General features: G+C 42.8%; 1 protein-coding gene and 1 long non-coding RNA gene across 3 annotated transcripts; one reads left to right on the forward strand and one right to left on the reverse strand.

Moving 5' to 3' along the window:
• Nucleotides 1-8,171: 8,171 nt before the first annotated feature.
• On the reverse strand, nt 8,172-10,672 carry LOC310676561 (uncharacterized protein). Of its 2 annotated transcripts, none has more exons than XM_083438546.1 (2): nt 10,553-10,672; nt 8,172-9,108 (listed from the first exon to the last, which is right to left on the reverse strand). In XM_083438546.1, exon 2 carries the CDS (start codon nt 9,050-9,052, stop codon nt 8,354-8,356), a length of 699 nt encoding a protein of 232 aa, XP_083294672.1. In that variant the 5' UTR covers nt 9,053-9,108; nt 10,553-10,672; the 3' UTR covers nt 8,172-8,353. The 2 variants fall into 2 exon arrangements, with proteins under 2 accessions (XP_083294672.1, XP_083294671.1); XM_083438545.1 differs by having other exon boundaries at nt 8,172-9,140; nt 10,553-10,648.
• A 1,333-nt stretch (nt 10,673-12,005) lies between these two features.
• LOC310676596 lies at nt 12,006-27,525 on the forward strand. The gene is made up of 3 exons (XR_014510643.1): nt 12,006-12,130; nt 14,172-14,265; nt 27,304-27,525. It is a non-coding gene; the product is annotated as an uncharacterized lncRNA (long non-coding RNA).
• The last annotated feature ends 204 nt before the right edge of the window (nt 27,526-27,729 follow it).

Genomic DNA, 27,729 nt, shown 5'->3' on the forward strand with positions numbered 1-27,729 from the left:
TTGGGGACATGGAGAGAGAGTCAGGGTTGTTGCAGCTCTTCCAGCAAAGCAATGAGATTGTGCTATCAATTTTATTTTCCTTAAGCGATGCATTACTTTTAAGACATTTTTTTCTTATTTTTTCCAGTATCGATATGGATGAGGCCTTTCTCCAAATCTTGTCCCATTTCTGCATTGTCAAAAGACTCTCCCAGGTCTTTCCCCCATTGAATCTTCAATGCCATTAGAGGAGTCAATGTTGCCCCTGTAAATCTGAAGCAGTCCTCATCCCACCTCAAAAGTACTACTTTTGTTGGTGATGAACAAGATGGGATGGAGCTGGCTTTGAGGTAAGAAAAAGCAGGCATGGGACAGAACTGTGGTGAGCTGCCTATTCCTACTCATGAACAATGTGATTTTTGCAGGGATTCGGGTGGCGCTGTGGGTTAAACCACAGAGCCTAGGACTTGCTGATCAGAAGGTCGGCGGTTCGAATCCCTGTGATGCGGTGAGCTCCAGTGGCTAGGTCCCTGCTCCTTCCAACGTAGCAGTTCGAAAGCACGTCAAAGTGCAAGTAGATAAATAGGTACCACTCCGGCGAGAAGGTAAAGGCATTTCCGTGGGCTGCTCTGGTTCGCTGGCTCCCTCGGCCAATAAAGCAAGATAAGCGCCGCAACCCCAGAGTCGTTCGCGACTGGACCTAATGGTCAGGGGTCCCTTTACCTTTACTTACAACATTCTAGGAAGAACACAGGAAGTTGCCTTATTCCAAGTTCAACCATTGGGCCATCAGTTCAATATTGCCTGCAGTAGCAGTCAATAGCTCACCAGGATTTCGGAGAGAGTCCTTCCTAGTTTCCCCCCCAAAATTTGTCTATTTATTTATTTATTTATTTATTTATTTATTTTTAATCCAGACCTTCACAGCTTCTTTCCCAGCCCTATCTGGAGATACCAGATATTGAAGCTGGAACCTTCTATCCAAATCAGGTGTTCTCCCACTGAGCTATGGCTCTTCCACATAGGGATGGAAGGATAGATCAGTTCTGATGCTCTTAGTTTCACATTTTTTCAGTCTTAGTTTCAGTTCTCCACATTTCACTTTAAAAAAACCAAATGAAAATTCAGTAGAATTTTCACAATACAAACATTTTACATGCCGTTTTGACTAATGTACACATATTGGCAAGCAATGTTATCTCATATAATGTATTATTTCATGGTAAGTTCAGTAATCATCTTTTCATTTCCATCTATAAGTTCCTCTAATAAATGCATTCTTGTAAATGCTTTTGGTTGGAGAGCAGCATAGCAAAAGGTGTGTTTCACTTCCTCTGCGTGTGTGTGTGTGTGTGAATTTGATAGAATCAGCTTTAAATATGTACTGAGTCAAATTTCTCCTCTACCTCCTACTTCCATACGTACATGAGCACTCTTGTACACATAAAAGATTGCAGAATCAAGCAACAACACACAGTTAAGCTGAACAGACAGATGAAAGGGGGAGTTTTCTTTTGAATATTGTTTCTTATGCACAACATCTCTAACTATTTGAAGTATCCACGTTCTTTATACATAGTCTTCATAAGTCTACATTAAGTTCTCCTTGAACAATGGCCTCTATAATATGTTTCCCCGCCTCAAAAGGCTACATTTTAAAGTTTCTATTGAACTGTGGTAAACATTGAATTAGAATACCCACTTTTAACGGATACCCAGCAGCTCGCTACTTATTGTCTCCTTATTTACATCTCACTCTTCCTCTGAATTAAACAGCTTTCTGACCTTGGGCTACAGAGCTTAAAATGTGACTCACAAAATGTGTGAGTGTGTATTCCTCAGGGATGGTCTGAAAGAATTCCAAATTTGTACTGGCTTCATATTTATTCTTCTTTAGGCATTCTCTTAAGCCACTGTCAGACTAAGAATAAATATGAAGCCAGTACAAATTTGGAATTCTTTAATAGTTAGGTATTACTGCACTCATAGTGATATGTATCCCACATATGTATGAGATCTAAAGACACAATGGATAGGTATCAATTTTGTATTTAGGAATAAAAATTACATACTTTCAGCTACAGATAAGTATAGATTTTTGAGATAAATTATGTGAAGCAGTTTGAGTCCTTAGGAGCCCCGGTTGATCAGAACACTGGTTCATCTTTTTCAGGATGCTTTAGCTGAGATTCCTGGTTTGCAGGAGGCTGGACTAGATAACCCTTGGGTCCACAATTCTTTGATTCTGCGAGTATCCTGTTTTCCATTGTGGTTACAAAGGTGCTTCAGAGGGGCCTATAAAGACAACATGAACGAAAAGCTCTCTTACCCACTTCTACTGTATGCAGTTGGGAAACTGGTATTGAAAACCGGGTAACCAATATGGTGCCCTTGAAATGTTATTTGATTCCAACTCCCATTAGTCCAATCAACATAGGCAATGGTCATGGGAGGTAGGAGTTGTAGTCCAATAACTTCTGGAAACCACCATATTGGCTATCCCTGTTCTAAATCTTCCATTTGGCAATTGATAACCTTCACCTTCCAATAACTTGTCTAACCCCCTTTTAAAGTCACCTAAGCCAGTGTCTGTCAGTACAACTCAGAGCAGTGAATTCCTTATAAGAGAATTGTGTGTTGTGTGAAGGAAAAGCAGTCCATAAGTTCTGAGATCACAATCCATCCAAAATGAATCACTCTGAAATGGTCATTGATTTCACTGGGAGACACTGAAGCTGAGCTTAACTTTCCCCATTCGCAACAAAGGGCTTAGGTTTGGCCAAATTGTGCCCTGTGCTGATGCTGATACAGAGCCTGTGGCCAATAATGCTGGATACACAAACAAAGTCTGCAATATCAGGATGCTGGACTAAATGAACCATTGGTCTGATCACCGCAGAGATCTTTTCCAGGTACAAAATATTGGAATTTATTGCTAGGAGAATGCTCTCTCTCTCTCTCTCTCTCTCTCTCTCACACACACACACACACACACACACACCAATCCCACATCACATTACAGACAGAGGTGTAGCAAGCCCAGGTGGTACCCAGTGCGGAAATGTTTTTGTCACACCCCCACCCACATCGACAGCTCAGGGTAGGCTTGGGAGTCGCAGGCAGGCACTGAATGTCTGCCCCCCTTCCTACGCCTCTGTGCCCCCACCCCCGCGACTCCCAAGTACCCCAAGCCATCGGGAGAAGGGGGGAGCTATGCCGCTTTGCTGGGGCGCTGGCAAAGCTGCACAGCTCGTCCTCTCAGAAGCCATGGCTCCCATCTGTCCCCCTCCCTCCCTCCCTAGCTCACTGTACAATGGCAAAGCAGGAGCCACTTACAGCGAGCCAGAGAGGGAGGGAGGAGCCCCCCCCTGCTTGCCGTAAGTGGCTGCTGCTTGCGGTGGAGGGATCCCACTGCTGTCCGTACCGCGCTCGAGTGGCGCCAGCGGCAAACCGCTATGTACAGCGCATGTGCAGCATCGCTACACAGAGCGCATGCATGTGGCATGTGTGACATGTGTTGTATGTCGCCACTGGCACCTCCCGAGAGCCGTAAGGATGATGGCAGGCTCCTCTGCTCGCGGCTGCAGCTGTGAACGGAGGATCCTCCACATGCGGCTGCACTGCCATAATGGTGGCTCACGCCGCTGCGCCCCGGCCGGGTGGCAGGGCAAACACCCCATGGGGTGCGTTCTTGTCACCACCTCCAGACATGGAACATGGGGCACACACCCCCTCCGCCCCCACCTTGCGACGCCTCTGATCACAGATACCTCACCTAAGAAAAAAAGCATTTGATTCCTTGAACAAAATCTTGCAGAATTACAGTATTGGCTTTGGTCCTTCTTTCTCAGATAATTGTGCAAGCCAAAATCCTGATCTTGTTTTCCTAATGAAAAATTAACAGCGAAAGGATTGCCAAACTAAACAAGAGATTGCTGCTCAACTGCTGAAGGGTACGGCATTACTCAGAAGGTATCACTAGCAAGGCTGACAGGAGGCATCCGTTTGACTTTAACACTGGGTACAATTGCATTGGAGGGATCTGCAACTGAAGCAGCATTACCGTACAGAATTGCTGTTAAGTGCCTGGCTTCCAATTAAAGTGCTTATTTCTGGATCTATGCCCAGATTCCCCACCAGCAAGGTTAGATTTGAGTAAGCAGCCTGGGCTGAAAGCCAAGGATAATTTCCTAAATCCCCTTGTCAAGCTCATATTCATAGAAGCTTCAAGGAAAACAGAAGCGAAGAAAGTGATGGAAATATCATGACCCAACTTGGGCTGCTTAAGACTTAGGTGTGGAGCGGCCTCTAGTGTAAGGAAACCCATCTGAGCTGGGCAATATCACCCTAGTTCTCTAACGCTGTCATAAGATTAATTTCATTCCTTTTCCAGCTAGGTTTCTAGTCTACCAGAAAAAAAATTAACATGTGCTTATCTATTTTATTTTAAGTGTTTATATGCTGCTATATTATAATAATACCAAACAGGTTTACAATAATATCTATATATAATAAACAACACATAAAAAATAAAACCAGAGGCCATCAACTAACCATGATGGAAATATGTATCTATTAATTGCTGGTGTAAGCCAGGGGGCATAGAAAAGTTTTCAGGAGGTGTTTAAAGGTTCAAACAGAAGGTTCTTACTGAATCTCTATTGGCAGAGCATTCCACAGGTTGTGTGTCCTTAATCTGCCTTCAGATCAAGCAGTTTATGTAACTGAAACCAATTTGAGATGGACTCCAGTTATTTATCAATAGAAAATATTTTTAAAAACAAACAAACAAAATTAGGATTGTCTTTGTTACTGCAGGCCTGCAAAGCTTTGTGAGACAATGTTGAAAATTATTTAGCAACCCTCTGCTGCATTGTATCATTTTGTTTATTTGTTGAATTGGCATTTGCCCAAGTTGATTGTAAAACAAGGGTGGGGAACTTCGTCCAGCTTGAGGGCCACATTCGCTTCTGGACAAATTTTCAGGGGCCACAATGGATTGGCATCAATTTTGTATTCAGGAATGAAAATGACATACTTGCAGCTACGGAGAAATATCGATTTTTGAGGCAAGAGTGGGCAGAGCAACAGATGTGCCTTCCACCTTTGACTAGTTTCTAGATCTCACTCCACCCTCGATTCACTATCTAGGCAGGCATGATCAGAGTTCAAGAGCACCTTCCAGCCACGGAAGTTGGGTGGCTGTGGGATGTGGCCTGGAGAGGGGAGGTGCCCTGAGGTTCATCCTTAGGACCAGATAGCAAGGCTTAGAGGATCCCCATCCCTGCCCTAAAACAATACAAAACATCTATAATGATTGGCAATTGTAAATCTCAGCACAAGATGCGCTAGCTAGCAGAGTTCACACACACACGCACGCACACACACACACACACATAAACAGATTCCAACTGCAGAAGTCAAAACCCCTTGAAGGACAACAGATTTTCTGCAGGACAAGAGAGAGTCAATTGAACAGGCCTGTCTTGAAATGGCGTTGTACAGCACTAAGAAGGCTTTGGACCTGGTAACTTCTTACTGGGACGCGGGTGGTGCTGTGGGTAAAAGCCTCAGCGCCTAGGGCTTGCCGATCGAAAGGTCGGCGGTTCGAATCCCCGCGGCGGGGTGCGCTCCCATTGCTCGGTCCCAGCGCCTGCCAACCTAGCAGTTCGAAAGCACCCCCGGGTGCAAGTAGATAAATAGGGACCGCTTACTAGCGGGAAGGTAAACGGCGTTTCCATGTGCGGCTCTGGCTCGCCAGAGCAGCGATGTCACACTGGCCACGTGACCCGGAAGTGTCTTCGGACAGCGCTGGCCCCCGGCTTCTTGAGTGAGATGGGCGCACAACCCTAGAGTCTGTCAAGACTGGCCCGTACGGGCAGGGGTACCTTTACCTTTTTAACTTCTTACTGAATATCAGAGTTCAGGGTGTGTGGGGCTTTTTAGCCACGAGAAGAGACACAGAGGGGGACACACTCCTTCAGATACTAGGGACACAGACTGTTTTAGCTTTTGAATTCAAAGCCAGCACTCTGAATGGAGCCTAGAAACTAATTGTCCCAGTAGGGCCATAGCTGGTGTACAAAGAAAGCAGGAAAAAGATACTCCTGGCCACAGATGTTACCTGATCATCAAGCAGTAATGCTGGGTGGATGACAAACACCAAATAGTTCAACTCATAGTGCTCTTGTAAATGTTGCTCAGTTTATAGAGGATTTTTCTTATTAAATTATGAATCAATTATTATGTTGTTTGACTCAGAAATTATTCTATTTGTGAGGAGCAGATAAATACATTTTGCTTTACATAACCCTTGCAATCCTCATATCAGATGCCATGTCTGTGTCCAGTCATACAGCGGAGGTGAATGGAAAGGCCATTGTGTAAATTATGATTCAATTGTCATTTGACCTTATAGGAAACCCATTTGGGTGAAGCAGGTCAAATTCTCTAATACCGCTGATTCTCTCTTGACAGCATTTTCCCTCTGCCTTGGGTCTTGTTCAAATATTCCAATTACGTCATAACAAAAAGAGGAGTAAAACAATAAAAAGCACAATAAACATCCCAGTCCAAGCACACATAATTTATGCAATAATTCAATATATGTAGCAGCAGCAGCAGAAATCACATAGACTCCAGAGCCCCTCAAGTTATGTCTCCAAGTCAAATGCTTATCTCTGTGGCACTTCTGATATGGATGGATTCCAACTCCTACTATCCCTTACTAAGCCCGGCCTTGGCTGGGGAGGCCGGGGTATAAATAAATTATTATTATTATTATTATTATTATTATTATTATTATTATTATTACCTGATGGGAGATTTATGTCCAGCAGTACCTGAAGGGCCACAGTTCCTCCATCCCTAAACACAAAGGTTTAAATTGGAAAGATGAGCTCTTGGGGCTGCAAATTGAGCAATGTAGGCAGCTAAAATCTGTGCTTTCTTTATGTTTCCCAAAACATTTGCCCAATTATGGATAACATCTTTGCATATTTCTAAAAGTTTTAGATTGTTATTTTATTGGGCAAACTTTATCAAACTGCTAAATGAATACACTTATGTATATTGTCCCTGTAAATATATTGAGAACAAAGTTTTAGCTTAATTATTCACAGGAAATAAGCAGATCATTTTTAAGTGCCGTTAATCACATTTAAATTTCCCAATAATGCACGATAATTTACTAATGTATTTATGGAAAGTAATTAATTTCCCTATGTGAAAGTAAATTTCATCATATTAATTCATGAAGTCTAATTAGAATACAGTGCTTGTTCATTATTTAAAAGCTTGGTAGTTGGAAAATATTTTCTATAGAATCAAATTTTATAGAAGTCTAAATAGTGCTGTAGAAACTGCCTTTGTTGGATCACACAACAGGTCCAGATATTCCAGCATTTCATTTCTGAAGGTGCCTCTGAGAAGCTTAGAAGCAGAATATGAAGGCAACAAAATTATAATGGCCAGGTTATTAATATCAGCTTCACAACAATCTTATATGTATTTTCCAAGGGGTAAGCTGCACTGAACTCCACAATGCTTATTTCTGACATAATTCATAAGGCCACTTGTAACGTACACTGAGGTTTAATGTCACATCTTCATAACATCCCCAAATGGAGTGCTATCTTAGGCAGGTTTTTGGAGCATTGGAAAGTGATCATTTCATATATTATTGTTTTAGAGTTCCATATTTTTTTCCTTAAATCCAGTACACATCTATTTAGGATGATGCCTCAATGGGCACCATTGAAATTACTTTGAGGTAAGTAACATTAGGGCTTGACCGGTCTTTTAAATTATGTTGGAATCAACTATTGTATCAGAAGGGCAACAAGTTGGAAGAGGAGGACTAACACCATATCAAGAACTTTGGTGAGTTTATTTACATAGATGTTGCAACCCACCTGCCCGTATTCTTTGGGATGGGACTGGGGGAAAAAAACATTCAAATGAATATATCATTTCTATAAACCAAGCCATGCCTAAGAAATATGTTGGAGCATTCACTTAAGGGTTGGTGTTTTGCTGAAGAGTCAAAAAGTAGAAAAGGAAAGGAAATAAACACATGGATGCTAGCACGGGGCAATTACATGATGGAGGGAGGGAATGTGGTAATCGGTGAGGATTTTTGCTGGTTTTGAAATCAAATGAAGCACAATTAAAAAAGAAATCTTACAAATAAATGTTCTCCATGACATTTATTAACACCCTTTGGAATTAAGGCTGCAGGCATCAAGTTGTTTTAGTGCATATTAATGCTTAATTCTTGGTAAATACCTGTAGCACAATTATTTTAGCTTGTTGGGGTTGCTCTCTCCCTTTTAACCAGTATGCCAGAAGAACCACATTTTTCTTGGCTGAATATTCAGATTAGGGCTCCCTGCCCTTCTATCTGCACACTGAGGCTTCCTTGGAGGAGCGTCTTCCACTGCTGCAGAACTTCATTCTCTTCCTTCAGGGCTTTATCCTCCTCTTCAAGAGCTTTCCTTTCTTCTCTAAGAGCCTTGTTCTCTTCCTGGAGGGCAGCTTCTTCTTCTTGGAGGGCTCGCCTTTCTTGATGGAGACATTTTTCCTCTTCTAGGAGAGCAGCACTGTTCTCCCTGAGAGCCTTGATCTGTTCTTGGAAGGCTTTGTTCTCCTCCCACAAAGCAGTGAGCTCCTCTTGAAGAGCCTTCTCTTCCATTTTGAAGGCCACATCCTGCTCCTGGAGGGATTTGATCTCTTCTCGTAGAGCCTTATTCTGCTTTCGGAGAGCCTTTTCCTGTTCCTCAAGTGATTTTCCCTCATCCAAAGCGTCCAGTTTGTTCTCCTTGAGGACACTGCCCTCCTCCCAGTCAATATTGTTTGCGTCTCGGAGAGTACGATTCTGTTCACGAAGAGCCTTGTTTTCCATACGGAAAGTCTTGTTCTCTTCGCGAATAGTCCTGTTCTTTTCCCAAAGGATTTGGTTCTCACTCCGGAGTGATTGGTTTAGCTGTCTCTGGTAGGACAGGTAGGTAGAGGAGCATGTCAGAGGATGAGAGCTACTCTTGCTTAAATATTTTCCATCCTTGGTTTCTAGCATTTCATCCCCCAGGGCAGGGGCTTCATTCAGTCTGCTGAATCCACTAGTTCATCAGACTGAAAGTAATGTGAAGTGTCAATGAAAACAACTACAGGAAGAAGCCAAGTAATCCAAAATTAGGCAAATTACATTCAGTTTGGAAACTTTATACAGAACAGAAACAAACCTAATTCACAATCACACTTGCTCTTTCCACAAGTCTATTGATTCACTGAAACTAACAGGCTGAACATAAAATGTTTTCTTGGAAGCCCATGCCAGGGCCCATATATCGGGAGCAGAGCCCGTGGTCTGCTCATACAATGTCCTCAGGTTCAATCCCTGTTAAAAGACTCTCAAGTAGTGGGACTGGGGAAGACTTTTGCTCAAAACCTGGGAGAGCTGTCTCAAGTCAGAAGAGATAATACTTGATGTCAGGGGTTCAGGAGCAGAGGCACAGGAAAGCGAGGAAATGGAGAGCGAGGGGGAGGAGTCCGAAGGAAGTGTCAGCGATGACAGCGGTCCGAGGTCTCTGAGTATTTCCAGTGACTCGGAGGATTCACAGAAAGGGGCTCCCATGGTCAGGGCTAGGGGAGTGCCCAGGAGGACACCTCGGGAAGAAGGGGCCAGAGGGGACTCAGAGAGCAGCAGTTGGAAATCCGGACCAGCATCCGCCCCAGAGTGCAGTAGGGGGGATGAGTCCCAGGCATCGGGATCAGGTGGCGCGCTGCCAGCGGGAGAACAGGAGGCAGGAGTGACCACACCCCCGTCAGGGAGCGAGGAAACGGTCGTCAGGAAAGTTAAACGCGCGCGCGCGCCAAGTTCAAATGTACAGGAGGGCGGCACAGTTGGCAGCCCAGGTAGGGAGCCAAGTCCTAAAGCCCGCCGAAGAGAGTGGGAGGAGTCAGGGGGGTCAACGTCTGCGTCGGAAGAGTCCAGGAAGGAGGAGACCCCGGGGGGTAGCAGGACCCAGAGGAGAAGGGAGAGAAGGAAGAGGTGGAGTAAGATTAGAGTCTTAAACTGGTGTACAGGGGGCGGAGACTCAGATGGAGCTTCGCCGGTCTAAAGCCTAGACGTAGAGCTGGGGCGCTGTGGCTTGGGAATGGAAACTGTACTTCAATAAAGACTTTGTACATTAATACCAGCCAGCGTTGGTCCTCTGTGAGCTGGGACCAGGAGCCAGCTCTGACACTTGACTAGATCAAGTGTCTGACAGTTAAAACCTCTGTGGGTATCCAGACTCCAGGACTCCCAATTTGTGAAACATCATCCATTAAAATTGTGTGAACACCTTCTTCTGTTTCTAGAAATGTTACTACAAGATTAACACAGCCTAACTAACTATAAAGGAGCTTCATATGTTCAGTGTCTCATGGAACTTGCTACTTCATCAGTCACAGCCTTAAACAGCTTTAAAATGGAGAATGGGTAATATGAGCTGTTGGGAATCCTTTGGGGCTTTTCCACTTTATCAGATTCCATGCCCCCAAATGTATATTTTCATGATCAGATAGCACTTACCTATATACTAGTCTCAAGTCAATTTGTTGCCTAATAACCTTTGGCAACTGGAGCTGAAAATGTGATGTTGGGTGGCCCAAAGTGATGTCATTTCACACTGGCAACCTCCATGAGGCAATAATTAGGGGTCTTCGTAATGGTATCCAAGGGGAACTTTTCAGCGGAGACAAATTTGCATATGACATAAGAGCTAAAGGCAGGTCTATCCTTTGGCAGTTTAAGAGACATGTTCACAAGCCAATAGATGTCTTGATGGGCTGATAGAACCACTGCAGATCAGCTACCACAGATGTGGTGTCCCCTCACCTCACTTCAAATGTGCCATTTCTCCACGGCACCAGTTCACCCATTTAGTTTTAAATGCTAATCACATGAACCAAGGTCGCCTCCAGATGACCTGTTTATTGAGCAGCCATCCCCCTTGGTTTGCACAAAATTTGCAGAGGGGCTAAATGATGTCAGTTATTTATTGAGAATTCATTCTGATCTGTTTGTGTGGAGGTTCAGTGCTACTGCATTGAGCAAACATGACCCTACATTTCCCAGCACATTCTCCTCTCTCTTTCCTTTTTGCAAAAAGTAGGATACTTGTCTTGGAAGTGGGTTTGTTGTACAAGAGCTCCAAATCATCTTTAATTGCACCACCTGAATTTGCCAGTATGTGACTGAATCCCACTGAAAAACAGCAATGGTATGGAAATGCCCTAAATCTACTAAGAAGCTTTGTGTGTTAATAACAAGTCCTAACTGTTGTGTAGGATCTGTGATGGCCTTCTCATAAATGCAAGTTATCTTGGAATGCTGCAATCATTTCATAGTGATTGTGTAGGTGTGAACTAGACACATGTGCAGATATATCAGTGAAGTGCATGTGTGCGCGATCCAAATGTCAGTGATGGACATATGTGTGGGAACATGCTGAAATAATTCTAATTAATCTTTATATCTCTCTCAGTGGAAGCACAGGCATATGTCACAGAACAGGTACCACAGAACAGAATTTAAGCCCATATTTAAAATGTGTGCTAAATGTTGGCTATGACAAATGACACAAAGCATTTTTAATAGATTAAAGGTAAAGGTAAAGGACCCCTGACAGTTAAGCCCAGTTGCGAACGACACTGGGGTTGCGGCACTCATCTCGCTTTACTGGCCAAGGGAGCCGACATTTCTCTGCAGACAATTTTTCTGGGTCATGTGGCCAGCATGACTAAGCCGCTTCTGGCACAATGGAACACCAAAACCAGAGCAATGCATGGAAACACCATTTACCTTCCCGCCGGAGTGGTACCTATTTATCTACTTGCACTTTTTGGAGTGCTTTCAAACTACTAGGTTGGCAGGAGCTGGGACCGAGCAACGGGATTGTATTCTTGGTTTTCTCTGCTTGCCTGCTTCCACAGTTGCTATGTTTATATCATTGTTCCATGATTACCATGTTAGCAACATTCCAGGACAGGATAGCTCTGCTATGTTTTGTTTCCCAGAATTCTTCTCTGTGAGAAGGTGAAACATCTCTACATTGTTATACAAAATTCTGATTGTATCCCTATACTGCATGGTGGCCAAGAAGCACAGGTAGGAAGCTCTGTGGTGCGCCTAGATAAGCCACTACAAGACTTTTAAATTGGGGGTGGGGTGTTATTCAATGTCTGTCAGGGACTGGGCAGAGGAGGAATGATGGAGACTGCCTCCCCAGCCCAACCCTTCCAGAGAAGAGGAAGACAGTTCAGAATTACAACAGGGGTTGGAGGGAGGTCACAGCTCAGAGGCAGATGAGGTGAAAAGTTGGGAAACAATGGGAGAGGAGGAGGAGGTAGAGGAATCACCATGGGGGTGACAGCTGATGGACACAGTGTCTTTAGAAAGCATTCCAGACCCCCCTCCCAGAACACGGCCTTGAAAGTAGAAGAGCAAAGAGCTCAAAGGCAGAGGGCACTTGTCAGTACCCATAGAGGTGATGACGAATGAGGAAGTGGGAGAGCCGGGTGTGTGTGTGGAGATTCACTCAGGACAACACCATTATCCAAGAGGCTGGGTTCTAAAGCCTCTCTCTGTAATTACTGAATAAAAAGCAGACGGTAAGAACATTCCTTGTCTTTGTACATTCCTGGGCAACCAGCCCTGGGAGTTGCTGGCAGCTGCCTGACAATGTCAGGGGAGGTTTCAGGCTTAGATGGCATGTTCCGGAAAGCAGAATAGAAATGGAAGGGATGGGCAAAAGAGAATATCATGGATCCATGGACCAATGTGTTGCTCAGTCACTCTATATGTCACTCTGACATTCCATATCTCTCAGGATATCTCTGGTGACTTCAACAACATGCAGGCTTTGCTTCTAGCTTGCACTCTCTAGCTAGAGCTTCTTTTCATTGTGTTTCATGAACTCCAAGCAGGAATAACCTGTATATTCAGGACACCTGGATACCCTGCTGGACAGATGAATATCCTGAACAGAGGTTATCTTACATATCCAATACATAAGCATTAGGAATACCAATTACTTGACATGTTTCAGCCTCAGCTGTGCATATAATATTCATGTGTGCAGGAAATTCTTAAATAAATGAAAACTATTTTAATAAATGCAATGTCTGACACATCCTAATAATTCTGCACTAACACACCAACCCTAGGAAGCCTGGCAGCCAGATTCTCAATACACTTTCTTTTGCTTTAACACTTACTTCTTCAAACAAGCGTAACACCATCAGTGTAGTCTGCCCCCCTCCTGGAATGATTGCAGAACCCAGTTTCTGCGTTCTTGAGTGCTACTGGATGTGTTTCCCCCCTGAAGTGTCTCATTTGCGGAGAGATATTTAATGCAAAAATACCATTGTGGAAATTTTCTAACCATCAAGAAGAAGCATCCTGGTATTCTAAACATCTCCTGTTCCTCATAGCTTGCTACAGTTTTCCTGCCAATACAAGTTTTTGGTATTCTGTTCCTTCTAGTTTTTTCCAAGAACCCACCAACCAAGCACCCGCCAGTTTCCCTGGAACATTAAACTGCCTAAGATATTCAACCACGTTCATTTTCACAGGAGTCAAATTTTGACTCAAATCTGTAGGGCATCTTAAAGGTAAAGGTAATGGGACTCCTGACAATTAAGTCCAGTCTCGAACGACTCTGGGGTTGTGGCGTTCATCTCCCTTTACAGGCCGAAGGAGCCGGCGTTTGTCCACAGTTTTTCCAGGTCATGTGGCCAGCATGACTAAGCCGCTTCTGGCACAACGGAACACTGAAACCAGATCAGTGGACGGAAACACTTTACCTTCCCGCCGGAGCGGTACCTATTTATCTACTTGCATTTTGGCGTGCTTTCGAACTGTTAGGTTGGCAGGAGCTGGGACTGAACAATGGAAGCTCACCCAGTCGCGGGGATTCAAACCACCGATCTTTCGATCGGCAAGCCCAAGCAGCACAGTGGTTTAACCCACAGTGCCATCCACGTCCCTTGTAGGGCATCTTAGCTAGACTTTAAAAAGAACAACAGACTATCATTCATAATTAGGGTCTTATAGCTGTTTTGAAATAATAATAATAATAATAATAATAATAATAAACAAACAGAAACTGAGGAGGAGAAAACAAAACAAAACTATTTGTCCCATACAGACTAATGAATTCTCATTGCAAAATCTTGACAATGAGCTTTTTCCAAGAACATTAAGGAACTAAGTGGACACTTCTGTGAGTACAATATTGATAGGTAAAGGTAAAGGTACCCCTGCCCGTATGGGCCAGTCGTGTCCGACTCTGGGGTTGCGCGCCCATCTCGCTTAAGAGGCCGGGGGCCAGCGCTTCGGAAGACACTTCTGGGTCACGTGGCCAGCATGACAAGCTGCATCTGGTGAGCCAGCGCAGCACACGGAATGCCGTTTACCTTCCCGCTGGTAAGCGGTCCCTATTTATCTACTTGCACCCGGGGGTGCTTTCGAACTGCTAGGTGGGCAGGAGCTGGGACCGAGCAACGGGAGCGCACCCCGCCGCGGGGATTCGAACCGCCGACCTGACGATCGGCAAGTCCTAGGCGCTGAGGTTTTACCCACAGCGCCACCCGTGTCCCTACAATATTGATATATGTGTACGAATTTGTTATTCCATAAGCGAGAGCATATAAAAAGTGAAACGCTATCCCTCACCCATGTTGGAAGAAAGAGTGACCTTTCAGATTAAGGAAAACAACTTGAACCAATGAATCCAAGTTACAAGAAGGGAGATTCTGGCTAAACACCAGAAACAACTTTCTGACAGTAAGCTATTTGACAGTGGAACAGGCTTCCTCGAAAGGTGGTGGACTCTGCTTCATGGAAGGTTATTAAGCAGAGGTTGGGTGGCCATCTGTCTTAAATGCTTTAGCTGTGATTGCTGCATTGCAGGGGTTGGACTAGATGACCCTCGGGGTCCCTTCAAATGCTACAATTCTATGATTTTTATGATTTGGCAGTGAAGCAGCAGAAAGTAAGCTACACCATCAGTGTGCTTTGACCCACTTACCCCAAAACCAGGGTACCTCTTATGCTGCCTAGACAAAGTGATTTTTATCTTCATAGCATAATTTCATGCACAACGTGTGTTTGCAAGAGCACACACAAGCACAACATGCAACTGATGTGCAATATAAAGAGCATTTTAAATTGTTCCACAGTTTTATTTTTACATACAGACATACGGTAATTTCATATTAACATTTGGCTTCTTTGGTGCTTTTCCAACCCTAATAATGTTGCGCTGACATGGCTTGGTATTTTTCGGGGGGGGGGAGGGGTGTTTGGTTTTAAAGGCTTTCAACCCCAGTGATTTCTTTCCCCAGTGGCTTTTGAAATTTATGTTGTTGATTTCAACAAGCTGAGTACCTGGATGAAGATGGACTGTTTGCTTGATCTGCAATAGATTAGCTGGGTACCACGGAGAGCAAGAGCTGATGGCCTGGCCCATCTGCGCCTCCAACGCTGTGGCTTGAAGCCACTGCTCTCTTTTTCTGCATGACCAACTGACTAATTACTATTCTTGGCCTCTTCCAATCTCTTCAATTAATGCAGTGCACAATTGCACATAGCTACAGAGTCACCCATCATGCGATAGAATCTGGGCCAAGAATTAGGCTCAAAGTCCCAGAAGCACCTGTTAAGAATCCAAAACATCCAGATGGCACGGTCTTTTTGGGAAGCGTCAAAGATTGACTTATTTGTCTGTCTTATTTCTGGTTTAAGGTTATAGACACAATTGTCTAGAAGCCACAAGCCAAAGTGTTTCACACAGAACAAAAGATAAACAATCCCTCCCTCCCGATCTATGGATTACAGCAAGAAACCTTCAATTTGTATATCTAAATCTTTATACACTGGTGGGGTTCATTGGTTTTGGGGTTGTTGTTTTTTTGCTTTTTAACCCCAGAAGCATATAAATGGGATTAGTCTGTGATTACAAGGAAAGCTCTGGAATAATTAGAAGGATTTACTCACAGCTGTATGTCACACACACAAAAAGGGAATTATTTCATGATTCTACAGTATAACTTCTAATTTAAGAGTTTGTTCATTAGAAAACATCATTCAGGTTGGCCCTGTTCTCACTTGGTTGCAGCTACAACGGCATCATGTTATTGGATATCACATACCCTCCACAAATAGTTGTGCAAGTTTTTAGTTACAGAATATCAGAAATTAAGATATTACTATCAGATCTTCTTAGGACACGGGTGGCGCTGTGGGTTAAACCACAGAGCCGAAGGCTTGCTGATCAGAAGGTTGGCGGTTCAAATCCCCATGACAGGGTGAGCTTCCGTTGCTTGGTCCCTGCTCCTGCCAACCTAGCAGTTCAAAAGCACGTCAAAGTGCAAGTAGATAAATACCGTATTTTTCGCTCCATAAGATGCACTTTTTCCTCCTAGAAAGTAAGGGGAAGTGTCTGTGCGTCTTATGGAGCGAATGTGTGGTTGATCACTGGCTCCCTTTCCGGCCCCGCCCCCTTGCCCAGGCCTCCATTGTTGAATGTTCTGCAGACAGAGGCTGTTTGTTTCCCCAGCGACATGTGACTGGCTGATTACATTATACGTCTAGAAACGGTAGAAACGGCTCACTTTCCTTTGCTAAAGAAGCTGCAGAGCTGTGAGTTGAACCCCATAAAAACAGGATTTTTCCCCTTTGCAAAAGAAGTTGCACAACTGTGAGCTGATCCCCCCAAAAACAGGGCTTTCCCCCTTTCCTCCTCTAAAAACTAGGTGCGTCTTATAGCCAGGTGTGTCTTATGCAGTGAAAAATATGGTAGGTACGGCTCCGGCAGGAAGGTAAACGGTGTTCTGGTTCACCAGAAGCGGCTTAGTCTTGCTGGCCACATGACCTGGAGGCTGTATGCCAGCTCCCTCGGCCAGTAAAGCGAGATGAGCACTGCAACCCCAGAGTCGCCCTAATGGTCAGGGGTCCCTTTACCTTTTTCAGATCTTCTAGGGTGTTGCAGGATGCATTTGTTTTTCATGGACCCCCCCCTCTAAATTAAAAAAGTAAACAAGGACTTCTGAAATAAACACTGTAAGTAAGCAGAATATTTGGAACTGAAGCAAAGGAAGCAGCCAAGAAGATAATAGGACATGTGTTCAACATTAAATTTGTGGCATACACCAGGGTTCTAATTTCTTTGGACTCCTTCTTTACCACAGGTTCCCTTGAATGTTCCAACACATTCATTATGTTCTGCCCATGTAATCTTCTTTGTTCAAAACAGAGTTAATGGAATCTGTAGATGGCATATTTTATCACTGTGGCCCAATCCTGCTAGAAGATATTTTGTGGGCTTTCCGCAGGAACCACTCATGGAGGAAGAGGTGTCAACAATACTCCCCTAATGTGTTTCAGACCATGTCACCAATGCCCAAACATCTGACAACTGAAGGAAAGGTGTGGGTTGCTGTTGTTGTTTTAACTTTTACCCCTGAAAATAATTTAATAGATATTATCTTAACTGACTGAAAGATTGGCACAGGCATTCCCCAACACACACTCAGAGCACCAGTTAGAGGTCTTGTGTAATTCTGTTAAATTAGAATTGCAGAGGTGGGATTTGTTTGTTTGTTTGTTTGTTTGTTTGTTTGTTTTAGAATGGAACAAACAAACAGCAGCTTAATCTTGGAACCCAACTAGGGAGAAAGGTTTGAGAGGATGGACCAAAACAAAAAGAAGCATGCATGAATATTTTCCGTCAAATTCCACTCACTGGTTTGGATTGCAAGGGGCAGAATAGAAAGCAATAAGGTGACTGGGGTGAAAAGCAGGAGTGTGCGGAAGGGATGAGAGAATTTGTCAGTTTTGGTTTCCTTCAGTTTCTCATTTTAACAAGCTTAAATTCAGTTCTCCACATTTCCGTATCAGTTTTTGATTTCCCCCCAAAGTCCTCATGAAAATTCACTTGCACATGTTCACATGCATTTTTGTGTATTACAGTGGTACCTCAGGTTAAGTACTTAATTCGTTCCAGAGGTCCGTTCTTAACCTGAAACTGTTCTTAAGCTGAAGCACCACTTTAGTTAATGGGGCCTCCTGCTGCTGCTGCGCCGCCGGAGCAAGATTTCTGTTCTCATCCTGAAGCAAAGTTCTTAACCCGAGGTACTATTTCTGGGTTAGAGGAGTCTGTAACCTGAAGCGTCTGTAACCTGAAGCGTATGTAACCCGAGGTACCACTGTATACACTTCATTGTAAATCAATTTCCATTAATATAATGCATTTGTCTGTGTTATTTTCACAAATATGTGCATTCCAGTGCACCCTTTATTTGCCTATGTGGCTACACACTAACAGGAACTGAATTAAGGGCCTTTAAAAAAATGTATGACCTGGAGCTACGTTTTTGTGTTGTGGTGATGGGTCTTCTGAGGAGATTAAGAGAGTGCATATTTTACTGTACAGAAAGCATTCCTCTATTTGTTAACTAGCTGGCATGGTGCTACCTTCATCATAATTGGTATTTGTCTTCCTAACCCAATGTAAATAAATAAGAATAATTACTCCTGTTCGGTGCACCATTTGTCATTTCTTTGGAGCGCTGCCTTAATTACACAGTGGATGCAAATAAGTGCCAAGATACCCGGACTTGTAATAAAATGCTTAACCGATGAGCAGTTTTAGAAGTGTAAATTAAAATGTAACATGTTGTTTCTAGCTATTGTGATTACACTACACATGTATTTAATTTCATGTAGAATGCTTCTTCACATTTGCTTTTGTTTTCAGATATCAGCATGAGTGAATAAATGCTTCATATTGGAAACAATAGTACATTAAGTTAATTGGCTTCTGAATGTGCATTTCTTTAAATAGACCAATACGACCAGCTTCCTATTTGAGCAACAGACTGTTTTGCCTATTCAGGTCCATGGAAGGCACTATTTCACTCATTAACTGTATTATTATTATTATTATTATTATTATTATTATTATTATTATTATTTCTTTTCTAGACACAATCCACCACCATACCATCTCATGCTGTCCTTAGGTAGAATGAGGCAGCCACATCAAGCTGGGAGCAGCTCCTCCATTTCCGCAGACACTCCTAAGCTTGCCTGCCCTGTGCTCCCTAAGCTAGCCTGAAGACACCAGTGGGAACACGCTCTCATTGGCAATATTGAAGTAAGGATTCGACACATACAATGGGTGGGTGCCATCTTGTCTTTGTTTCCCACAGCAAGATGGCTTGTATCCAGATTTCCAGCTAAAACCTGCAAAGGATCTTGCGCAATAAAATGCAAGGGATACATTTAAAACCATGCACATGAAAACGTTCTCTCCCCTCCTGCATCCCTTCCAACAAATAAGTCTGGTGGTCCTAAGGCATGGAGGCAGACATTTCAGCTAGACCAGGAGCATGAGTTGGATGTTTGCCATCACATGCCTTCCCTTTGCTGCTTTTTGCAGGTGGCTATCACAATACTCGCGCCTTTACCCACCCCTCCATCCCTCTCCCAGGGATCTCAATGCCCAGAGAAAATTCCACAAGAAAAGTATATTTTGGAAAGATGGATCTAAATTCCAAAATCCATAAAGTGTGGGTGTATATATATATTTGGGTTGGCTAGGGCTCTGGGGAAGAGAGGACTAAGGGGTGGATATTTAGGAGTGGACACCTCTGTCTGGTCCAAAATACTGACCAGGCCTTTGTCACGCAAAGGAGAGACGAGAGCTCCACTGAGATCTGTGCAAATTCCCTACCATAGGCATAGTTGCATGCGTGAAGGGTAAATAAGTGCAGATTTATAGTCCTACCAGATTCTGGGATATGTTTAATGATTCCAAGCACTGCACGTCTCATTGTTGGCCTGACTGAACTGAGGTGATGGTCTTGTTGTTGTTGTTTAGTCGTTTAGTCATGTCCGACTCTTCGTGACCCCCTGGACCAGAGCACGCCAGGCCCTCCTGTCTTCCACTGCCTCCTGCAGTGGTCAAACATGGTCAAACTCATGTTAGTAGCTTCAACAACACTGTCAACCATCTTGTCCTCTGTCGTCCCCTTCTCCTTGTGCCCGCCATCTTTCCCAACATCAGGGTCTTTTCCAGGGAGTCTTCTCTTCTCATGAGGTGGCCAAAGTGTTGAAGCCTCAGCTTCACAATCTGTCCTTCCAGTGAGCACTCAGGGCTGATTTCCTTCAGAATGGAGAGGTTTGATCTTCCTGCAGTCCACGGGACTCTCAAGAGTCTCCTCCAGCACCATAATTCAAAAGCGTCAATTCTTCGGCGATCAGCCTTCTTTATGGTCCAGCTCTCACTTCCATACATCACTACTGGGAAAACCATAGCTTAGTGATGGCCTTAAGGACACCCAACTCTTTCCTGCAGTTGCATTTGCAGGGGAGGATGGGGGCAGAAGAATCAGCATATTGTTCACCATTACTTGTTAGATATGCAGGGTGACATACCTTTCGAAGCAAGCATCCTTATTCAGGAACCTTTGGGGTTTTCAGTTTCTATCTATTTCTCTATCTGTTTTGAACCCTCTAAATACATCATCATCAGCATAATCACCTTGATCAGCAACCATTTTCTTTTCTCACAAGGACGGCTGGAAACTCTTTGGCATGGCATTAATAGCTGGCAGAGAAGAGGCTGTATCTGATTATCAAGATTGATTGATGACATTATCTGGATGCCTTAAAATGCTCAGGCCCGAAATAGATCTATTAGTTTTTGAAAAGGCAATACATTTTGTTGTTGACAAAATTTTCCAGGATGTATATTTATCACCAAGATGGTATCAAAATGAGCTAATTAGTTATTTTTGTGGTATATTTTTGCCTCCACAATGGAAAACACACATTCCTGACATGCACATCTAAGGCTGTCGGCTATAATCTAACATATCTTTGTACTTGCCAAAGTAATACAATGCAGTGCACACAATTTGGCAAAATTCTGTCTTAACGGTTGACAACCTGTTAAGAAGCAAAAGTTTTATACAGTGGTACCTTGGGTTACAAACACCTTGGGTTACAAACACTTTGGGTTACAGGCTCCGCTAACCCAGAAGTAGTACCTTGGGTTAAGAACTTTACCTCAGGATGAGAACAGAAATCGTGCGGCAGAATTGGAAGGCCCCATTAGCTAAAGTGGTACCTCAGGTTAAGAATGGTTTCAGGTTAAGAACAGACCTCCGGAACGAATTAAGTTCATAACCAGAGGTACCGCTGTATTTGAATTAGTCTCTCCATACTTCATGAAGTAGATAGGAACCTCTTTCATTTTTAACTGTACCTATACCATACTTTATGTGGGGCTACCCTTCCAGTCGATTCAGAAGCTGCAACTAGGTTGCTCCCTAACATACACATCTAGCATGCGTTGGCTGCCCATACCAGCTTTAAGGTATTGAGTTTTAGCCACAAAGCACTAAACATCTTGCAACAACCAGCTTATTTCCAAGACTGTCTTTCCACATATAGTCCGCCTAGACACTCCTGACAATGCCGTGGCCTACTGAAATTTACTTAGCCAAGGTTCAGAGGAGGGCATTTCTGTTGTGGAATGAGCTCCGTACAGAGATCACGTATACATTGACTATGGGGTGCTTTCACAGACAGTTAAAAGACCTTTCTGTTTACCTTGGTAATTCCTGACTGTTGATATTGAGGTCTCTTTCTCTCTCTCTCTCTGGTTCTGGCTGCTGTAGTTGCTGATATTATGTGTTATGAGTATTTAGATGTGTTGTTGTTCTTTATCCATTTTGATTATTTATATGTATGCTGCGAACTACTTTGGGATTTATAAATAAGAAGTAACAGGTAAGTTTTTAAAACCAACCCACCAACCCAGTGGATCCAAAAGATATTTTGCACCCCTTCGCTAAAGGCAAGATCAGAACCCAACTGTAGCAGTACTAATTTGTAGTGGCTAAATATTTATGATTTGGGTCTGCACAGCCTAGAAGTCATGTCACTTTATATGAGTTATGCATAGTGAAGTTCAAACCTACCTGGACATAGTCTTCAAGCCTTGGGTGCCTGCTGTCACCTCGGTGTGTTTTTTTGTTCTGGTTCGTAAATCTCATCTTACAGCTTTGGGCCAGTCTCAGGCAATTCTAGAACATGATTGGCCTCCCTTTTTCTTCTCATAATCTCCCACTCCTTTTATCAATAAGATGTCTGAGCAAGCTGCTGGGAGAAGAATTGCAAAATAAGATAAGCCTGTACATTCTCTGCCTTGCTCTGATAAGTTTCCAAGGCCACATGACACTGCCTGAATAGCTGGTTACCTTCCTCGTTCCATGATATCTGATTTTTAGCCACACACCATCATCTGTGTGAAAACCCTGTATTTAAAGATGGTTATCATAGCACCTCTTAATCACCCCCCCCAGGCTAAATATGCTCAGCACCTTTAACCTTCCTTTATAGCTAAGGCCCTTCTCTTTGTGGTCCTTCTCTGACACGATCCAGTTTCCTTCTTAAAAATGCAGCCCAGAAATGGACACAGTACTCCAGGTGAGGTCTGACTAAAGCAAGAAAGAACAGTACCACTATGTCTCATGGTCTGAACGCAATACTTCTGTTCTTGGTCATAACCTTTAAATCCCTAAACGGCTTAGATCAGGGCAATTTAAGGACCATCTCCCATGATATGATTTTGTTCATCCTCTGTGATCAGCTGTGCTGACCCTTCTAGTTCTATCAGCTGCTGAGGCAGAGATGGTGAAAATTCTGAAAGCGCCCAGATTATGGCACCCGTTGCGCCATAAGATTCACTGTACTTTGTTTCTTATCGTGTCCCATCTCTAAAGAAAATTTTGGTTTTAGTCTCCTGGTTGTATTGGTTTTAACCAGCTGTGCTTCTCACCTTTAATAAAGTATTATCATTTTAATATAATTCCTTAGTGTGGAGACACACACATTGAACTTGCTCGCAGGAGCAACAGCCTAAAATGTCCTGAAATTGACACTCTCCCCCCCCCCATCACTAATGTGTGCTCTATTTGATTGTGTTCGGTCTAGATTTATTTTCCCTTTTCAGAAGAGGGCAACCAAAATGATCAAGTGGCTGGAACAACTCCACCATGAGGAAAGGGTACAACATTTGGATTTAAATATTTTTAATTAAGAAAAAGAGAAAGAGAGAGAGAGTAAGAGAGACATGATACAAGTGTATAAAAATATTCATGTCACTGAGGAAAAGGATAGGGAATAAATCTTCTCATAATACCAGAAACCTGCTGTCCAATGAAGCTGAACCTTGGAAGATTCAGGATAAACAAAAGGAAGTAACTTGTTCACACAGTATATAGTGAAAATATGGAATTTCCTCCTAAAAATGTGAAGGCCATTAACTTGGATAACTTTAAAATAGGATTAGACAAGTTCATGAGGGAGGAGATGGCTGATACCCCTTCGGGAGATATCAGAACAACAATTAAGGCAAGCATAAATTGGATTATTTCCCCCCCTACCATCCCCAGAATTGTTTCTTCAAATTGCAAAGATATTCTACCACATCTCTAACATTAACTGCATTTGGAGACGACAGGCGACAGTTTCCACAAGGAGCTTGAACCTATGATGCATTTTCTCATGAGATGTATCATGGATCTTTGTTGCATTCTAATAAGAAGAGTAATCAGATAAGCATTGGGAAAGGGAATTGTCAGATTTTGGTCTTTGTTTTAGGGATGGAGAATCTGCAGCCTTCAAATGTTGTTGGATTCCAACTCTCCTCAGCCCCAGCCAGCATGGTCAATGGTTAGGGATTATGCGAATTGTAGTCCAAAATATCTGGAAGCCCACAGACTCCTCTTGCCCATTTCAGTTGTATTTTGAAAACGAGGACTGGGCAGAATGGCACATAAAATAAAATAACAGAAAGTAAAAAAAGAAATCACGACACTAAAACAGTTGATAATATAATTTGCAGGCACAATCATTTCTTAAACAAGGAAAGCAAGGACATAAAAATAAACTATTATATCAGTATGAAGTCTCTAAAGCATAATGGAATGGAAAGCCAAACTGCACGTGCAGCAATTTTGTATGTGCCACTGAGCTGGCTTTAAAAGGTCCTCTGGCAACTGCCTGCTAAATTAGGCATACTGTGTTGCACAAAACAAATTCACTGTATGGAATGCCTACTTGTTCTAGCAGCTCAAATTGATCCCTGGAACAGCATTTCCATTTATTTCCATTTAGGCAATTGCACCTTGGTGCATGATTAAAAAGCATTCTCTGGAATTTAGCACAGTTTTATTTCAAAGGCAGGTTTGAATTATGATGAAAAGCCTGCCGATATTTCCAGAGAGTAGCCTGGGACCAGAGATTCTCATGAACACATAAAACTGCCATTTCTTCATCTAGCCCAGTGGTTCTCCAAGGTCTTAGGCAGGGACCTTTCCCAGTTATGCAATCTGAGATCCTTTGGGAATGCTGATGATTAAATACTCGTTTAAAAAGTCATACACCTTAATGAAATAGAACTCTCTAAGGGGATTACACAAAGCTATAAAAAGGCAAACAATTTCCTCAATGCTAGATAAAAACAAAATGCAACTGTGTGCCACAGTCGAAATATGTGCTGTACCTCTGAGATTTGATCCCTCCATTTAGAAGGAAAGATGGGGCTCATCAGTCTGGGAAGGAAGTCCACCTAGAAGGAAAACTCTGATCCAAAACGTCTGCTGCTTTGAAGGATGTCTTTGGGAGGAGAAAAGGCTAAGGAGTAAACTCTACGCAAATCTGGAGTAGAGTCCCTAAGACAGATGGATGTTGTCTTCTATGCTTCTTTCTGGCAACTCCTGCAGCCAAGCCAGTGCCAAATGTGTTGCTCTGCTTCCCTTTGGACCACATCAGTGAGGCTGATGTTGTCTGGGCAGACCAGCAACCCGGAGAGGTCACTTTGGCGCTGCTAATGCAACAGTTTGACTTCATTCCCAGAGGCTCACTCCATTGTCTCTAGAGATAGGCTGATACCAAGAATGTTCACTAGCAGACCACACTGAAACTGCTGTGGGTGTCAGTTTCCCTTGCAGATAGATGCCTTAATTGGAATCAGCTCCCCACTCCCATGACTGACTTCCCCAAAACCCGAGTTCACGCCCAGGTAAAAAATGGGAGCTCAATCATGAGCGAAGCATCAGAAGTGTTCACATACTAAACAGCAACAAACCCAGGGTTTTCATCTGTGATGACGCAGGTCGTAGTCTGTACCATGAATGGGATGGGAAGCAAGCAAACCATGCCTCTCTTACTGCAAGCCTCAGTGCTGCCCCCAAGTATATACCATTTTCTTTCTCTGCCTGGCTCTACTAAACAGCCATTGAACTTTCCAACCTACTCTTAATACGGCAATTAAATGTGGGGTGAATATTAAGGCCTTAGTCCATGCTTTTCCAAAACAAAACATGATTTTACTTTAGGTTTTAGTAAAGTAACATTTGAACAGTTTTTTTTGGGGGGGAATAAAGAAAAAAACCTAATTGTACAGTTTGACTAGTTACTATAAGACAAATAATTTTATTTTTAAAAATAAAATAAACAGAGATAAACAGATCCAGCTATGCCTTTTTCGGCTGTTTCCCTAACTAAGCCAATGTTTTATCAATCTTTATCCCTCGATTCTGTTTCTGCTGTAGTTCCCCCTTGAAGTGCTTCAAGCTCTGCCTCTCTGACTCCACAATCATAGTTTCCTACCAAATTTTCTAGTTTGATTTACACACAATATTTTCACACACCATTCCCAATGTTTCAACCAATCAGAAGGATAAGTCTAGTTCCCCCTTAGTTGCCACTTTCCTGAGCTAAATCCTCCTGTGCGGAACATTCCGAGGTAAAATCAGTGTTTTTAAAATATACTTGTTTTAGTCACACATTGTGTTTTCAACTGAACAAAAGCCTTAGGAATACACATAATGTATGAAGACCAGAGTGTCAGCAAATCTAGATTTGCTCCTCAATTCATCAATCTGTTGATGAGCTTAAGCTAGTCTTCTATGGTATATTGTACCCTTTCCACAAGTATAAAAAAACCATGCGGGAATTCTTTTATGTAGCGATGTTAAATAGCTTAAAGGATCACTTCTTATACAGAGAACTAAAGGGTCCATTTATATATAATATTATGTTCATTGCAGCTTTCAGTTTGTGAATTTGAACAGATGTTACATATAATTCATTTTTGGGCTAGAGTCTCCATGTCTCTATAGCATGATTATTATAATTGTGAATGATATTTCCAATGGCTGGATAAAAACTCAACTAACTGTGTAGGTCGGATTATTTCAAACAGGTGCTCCCATTGTTATACTACTAAATATGCCAATTAGGGATATTTATAGACTCCACACAATTTAAATTAGATGTAACTAATCTTTTTTGGCGTCTCTGAAATACAGCAAAGGGGGAAAAACATTTAGATTTATTTAGAGCAATTTAAAAATATGCAATCTGTATTTCAAGGGGCAGAAGAAACATTTTTAAACATGTGTAGTTTTGTTTGAGTGTGCCCTACTGTAGACATTTAGCTTTCAGACAAGGTCCATGTCTTGGGATGTTGTGAATTTCCATGTTTCTTCTGCCCCAGGTGTGGAAACTGTGTACTGTTGCAAGGATGCTCACTGTCACAGATAAATGTCCTGGGTGGCAGCAGGTTTGAGAATGCTACCACTAGGATCTAGAAAAAGATGTGTGGATGCACACTGAACTGGGTGTTGAGCAGCAATTCATCAGATGTGCCTTGTGCCAGGCACCATATGATAAATTGTCAACAACAGGAATACACATATGAATTGGATCCCCATGGAAATCTTAGGGAACAATCCTATGCTCAAGAAGCTGGTGGAAAGCAAGCCGGTGTACAGACACACTGAATCCAAACTCCATTCAGCAGTGGGGCTACTGCTGGCTGAGGGAAGACCAGCCACCCCTTTTGGCCATCTTAATTTATGCTGGGTTGCCAGCTCATGTGCAAGACTAATTGGATTTAATTTTTTAAGCTAAGGTTCAGCCTTCAACTGGGATTGAGATTATACATTTGTGTTCAACTGCAATGTTTAGATTAGAATTCACATGGAAGGAGCTGGCATCACATCTACTTCTCATGCCAGTGTCACCAACCTTGAATCAATGCTAAAGATGAAAAAAAAGTCATGTTGGTGACACCTTTCATGTGACCTTGAGTTTTTGAGGGAGCAGAGTAGTGTGGGAAAGTGTCTGGGCTTTGCTGTGGGTAGAAGCCCAGAGTCAGGAAACCCAGGTCAGAAAGACAACAACAACAACAACAACAGTTGGTAGAGTCAGTCTGGACGGTTCTGCCCTGAGCAGTTGTAGTGATGGAGCTCACCACATGGAGCAGTTTCTGACAAAAAGAGGGAACATGCAGCAGCTGCCATACTGCTGAGGTGATGTCAGAAGGAACCCCTAATTGTTATAAAGAGAGCTACAAAATGCCAAGAGCTTCATTTTGTTGTTGTGAAAAAGCTTTTTAACATATAAATGGCTAACTCAGAGTTTCCACTTCATTGCTATCATTTTCTTTCCCCTTCATCTTTTCACAATGACATGCCCTGCATCATCCACTAGTGTGAAAATTTGAACAAATAGCCTCAAATAGCAGAGGCATAGCGTAAGTGAAAGTTTTTATAATCTTTTAGGCTATTCTTCACAAATTGCATTTCTGTCATGGCAGCTACATTTGAACCTTATGCTTTTTC

This window comes from Podarcis tiliguerta (assembly GCF_965153285.1).
Source record: "Podarcis tiliguerta genome assembly, chromosome: 4".
NCBI classification, from domain to species: domain Eukaryota; kingdom Metazoa; phylum Chordata; class Lepidosauria; order Squamata; family Lacertidae; genus Podarcis; species Podarcis tiliguerta.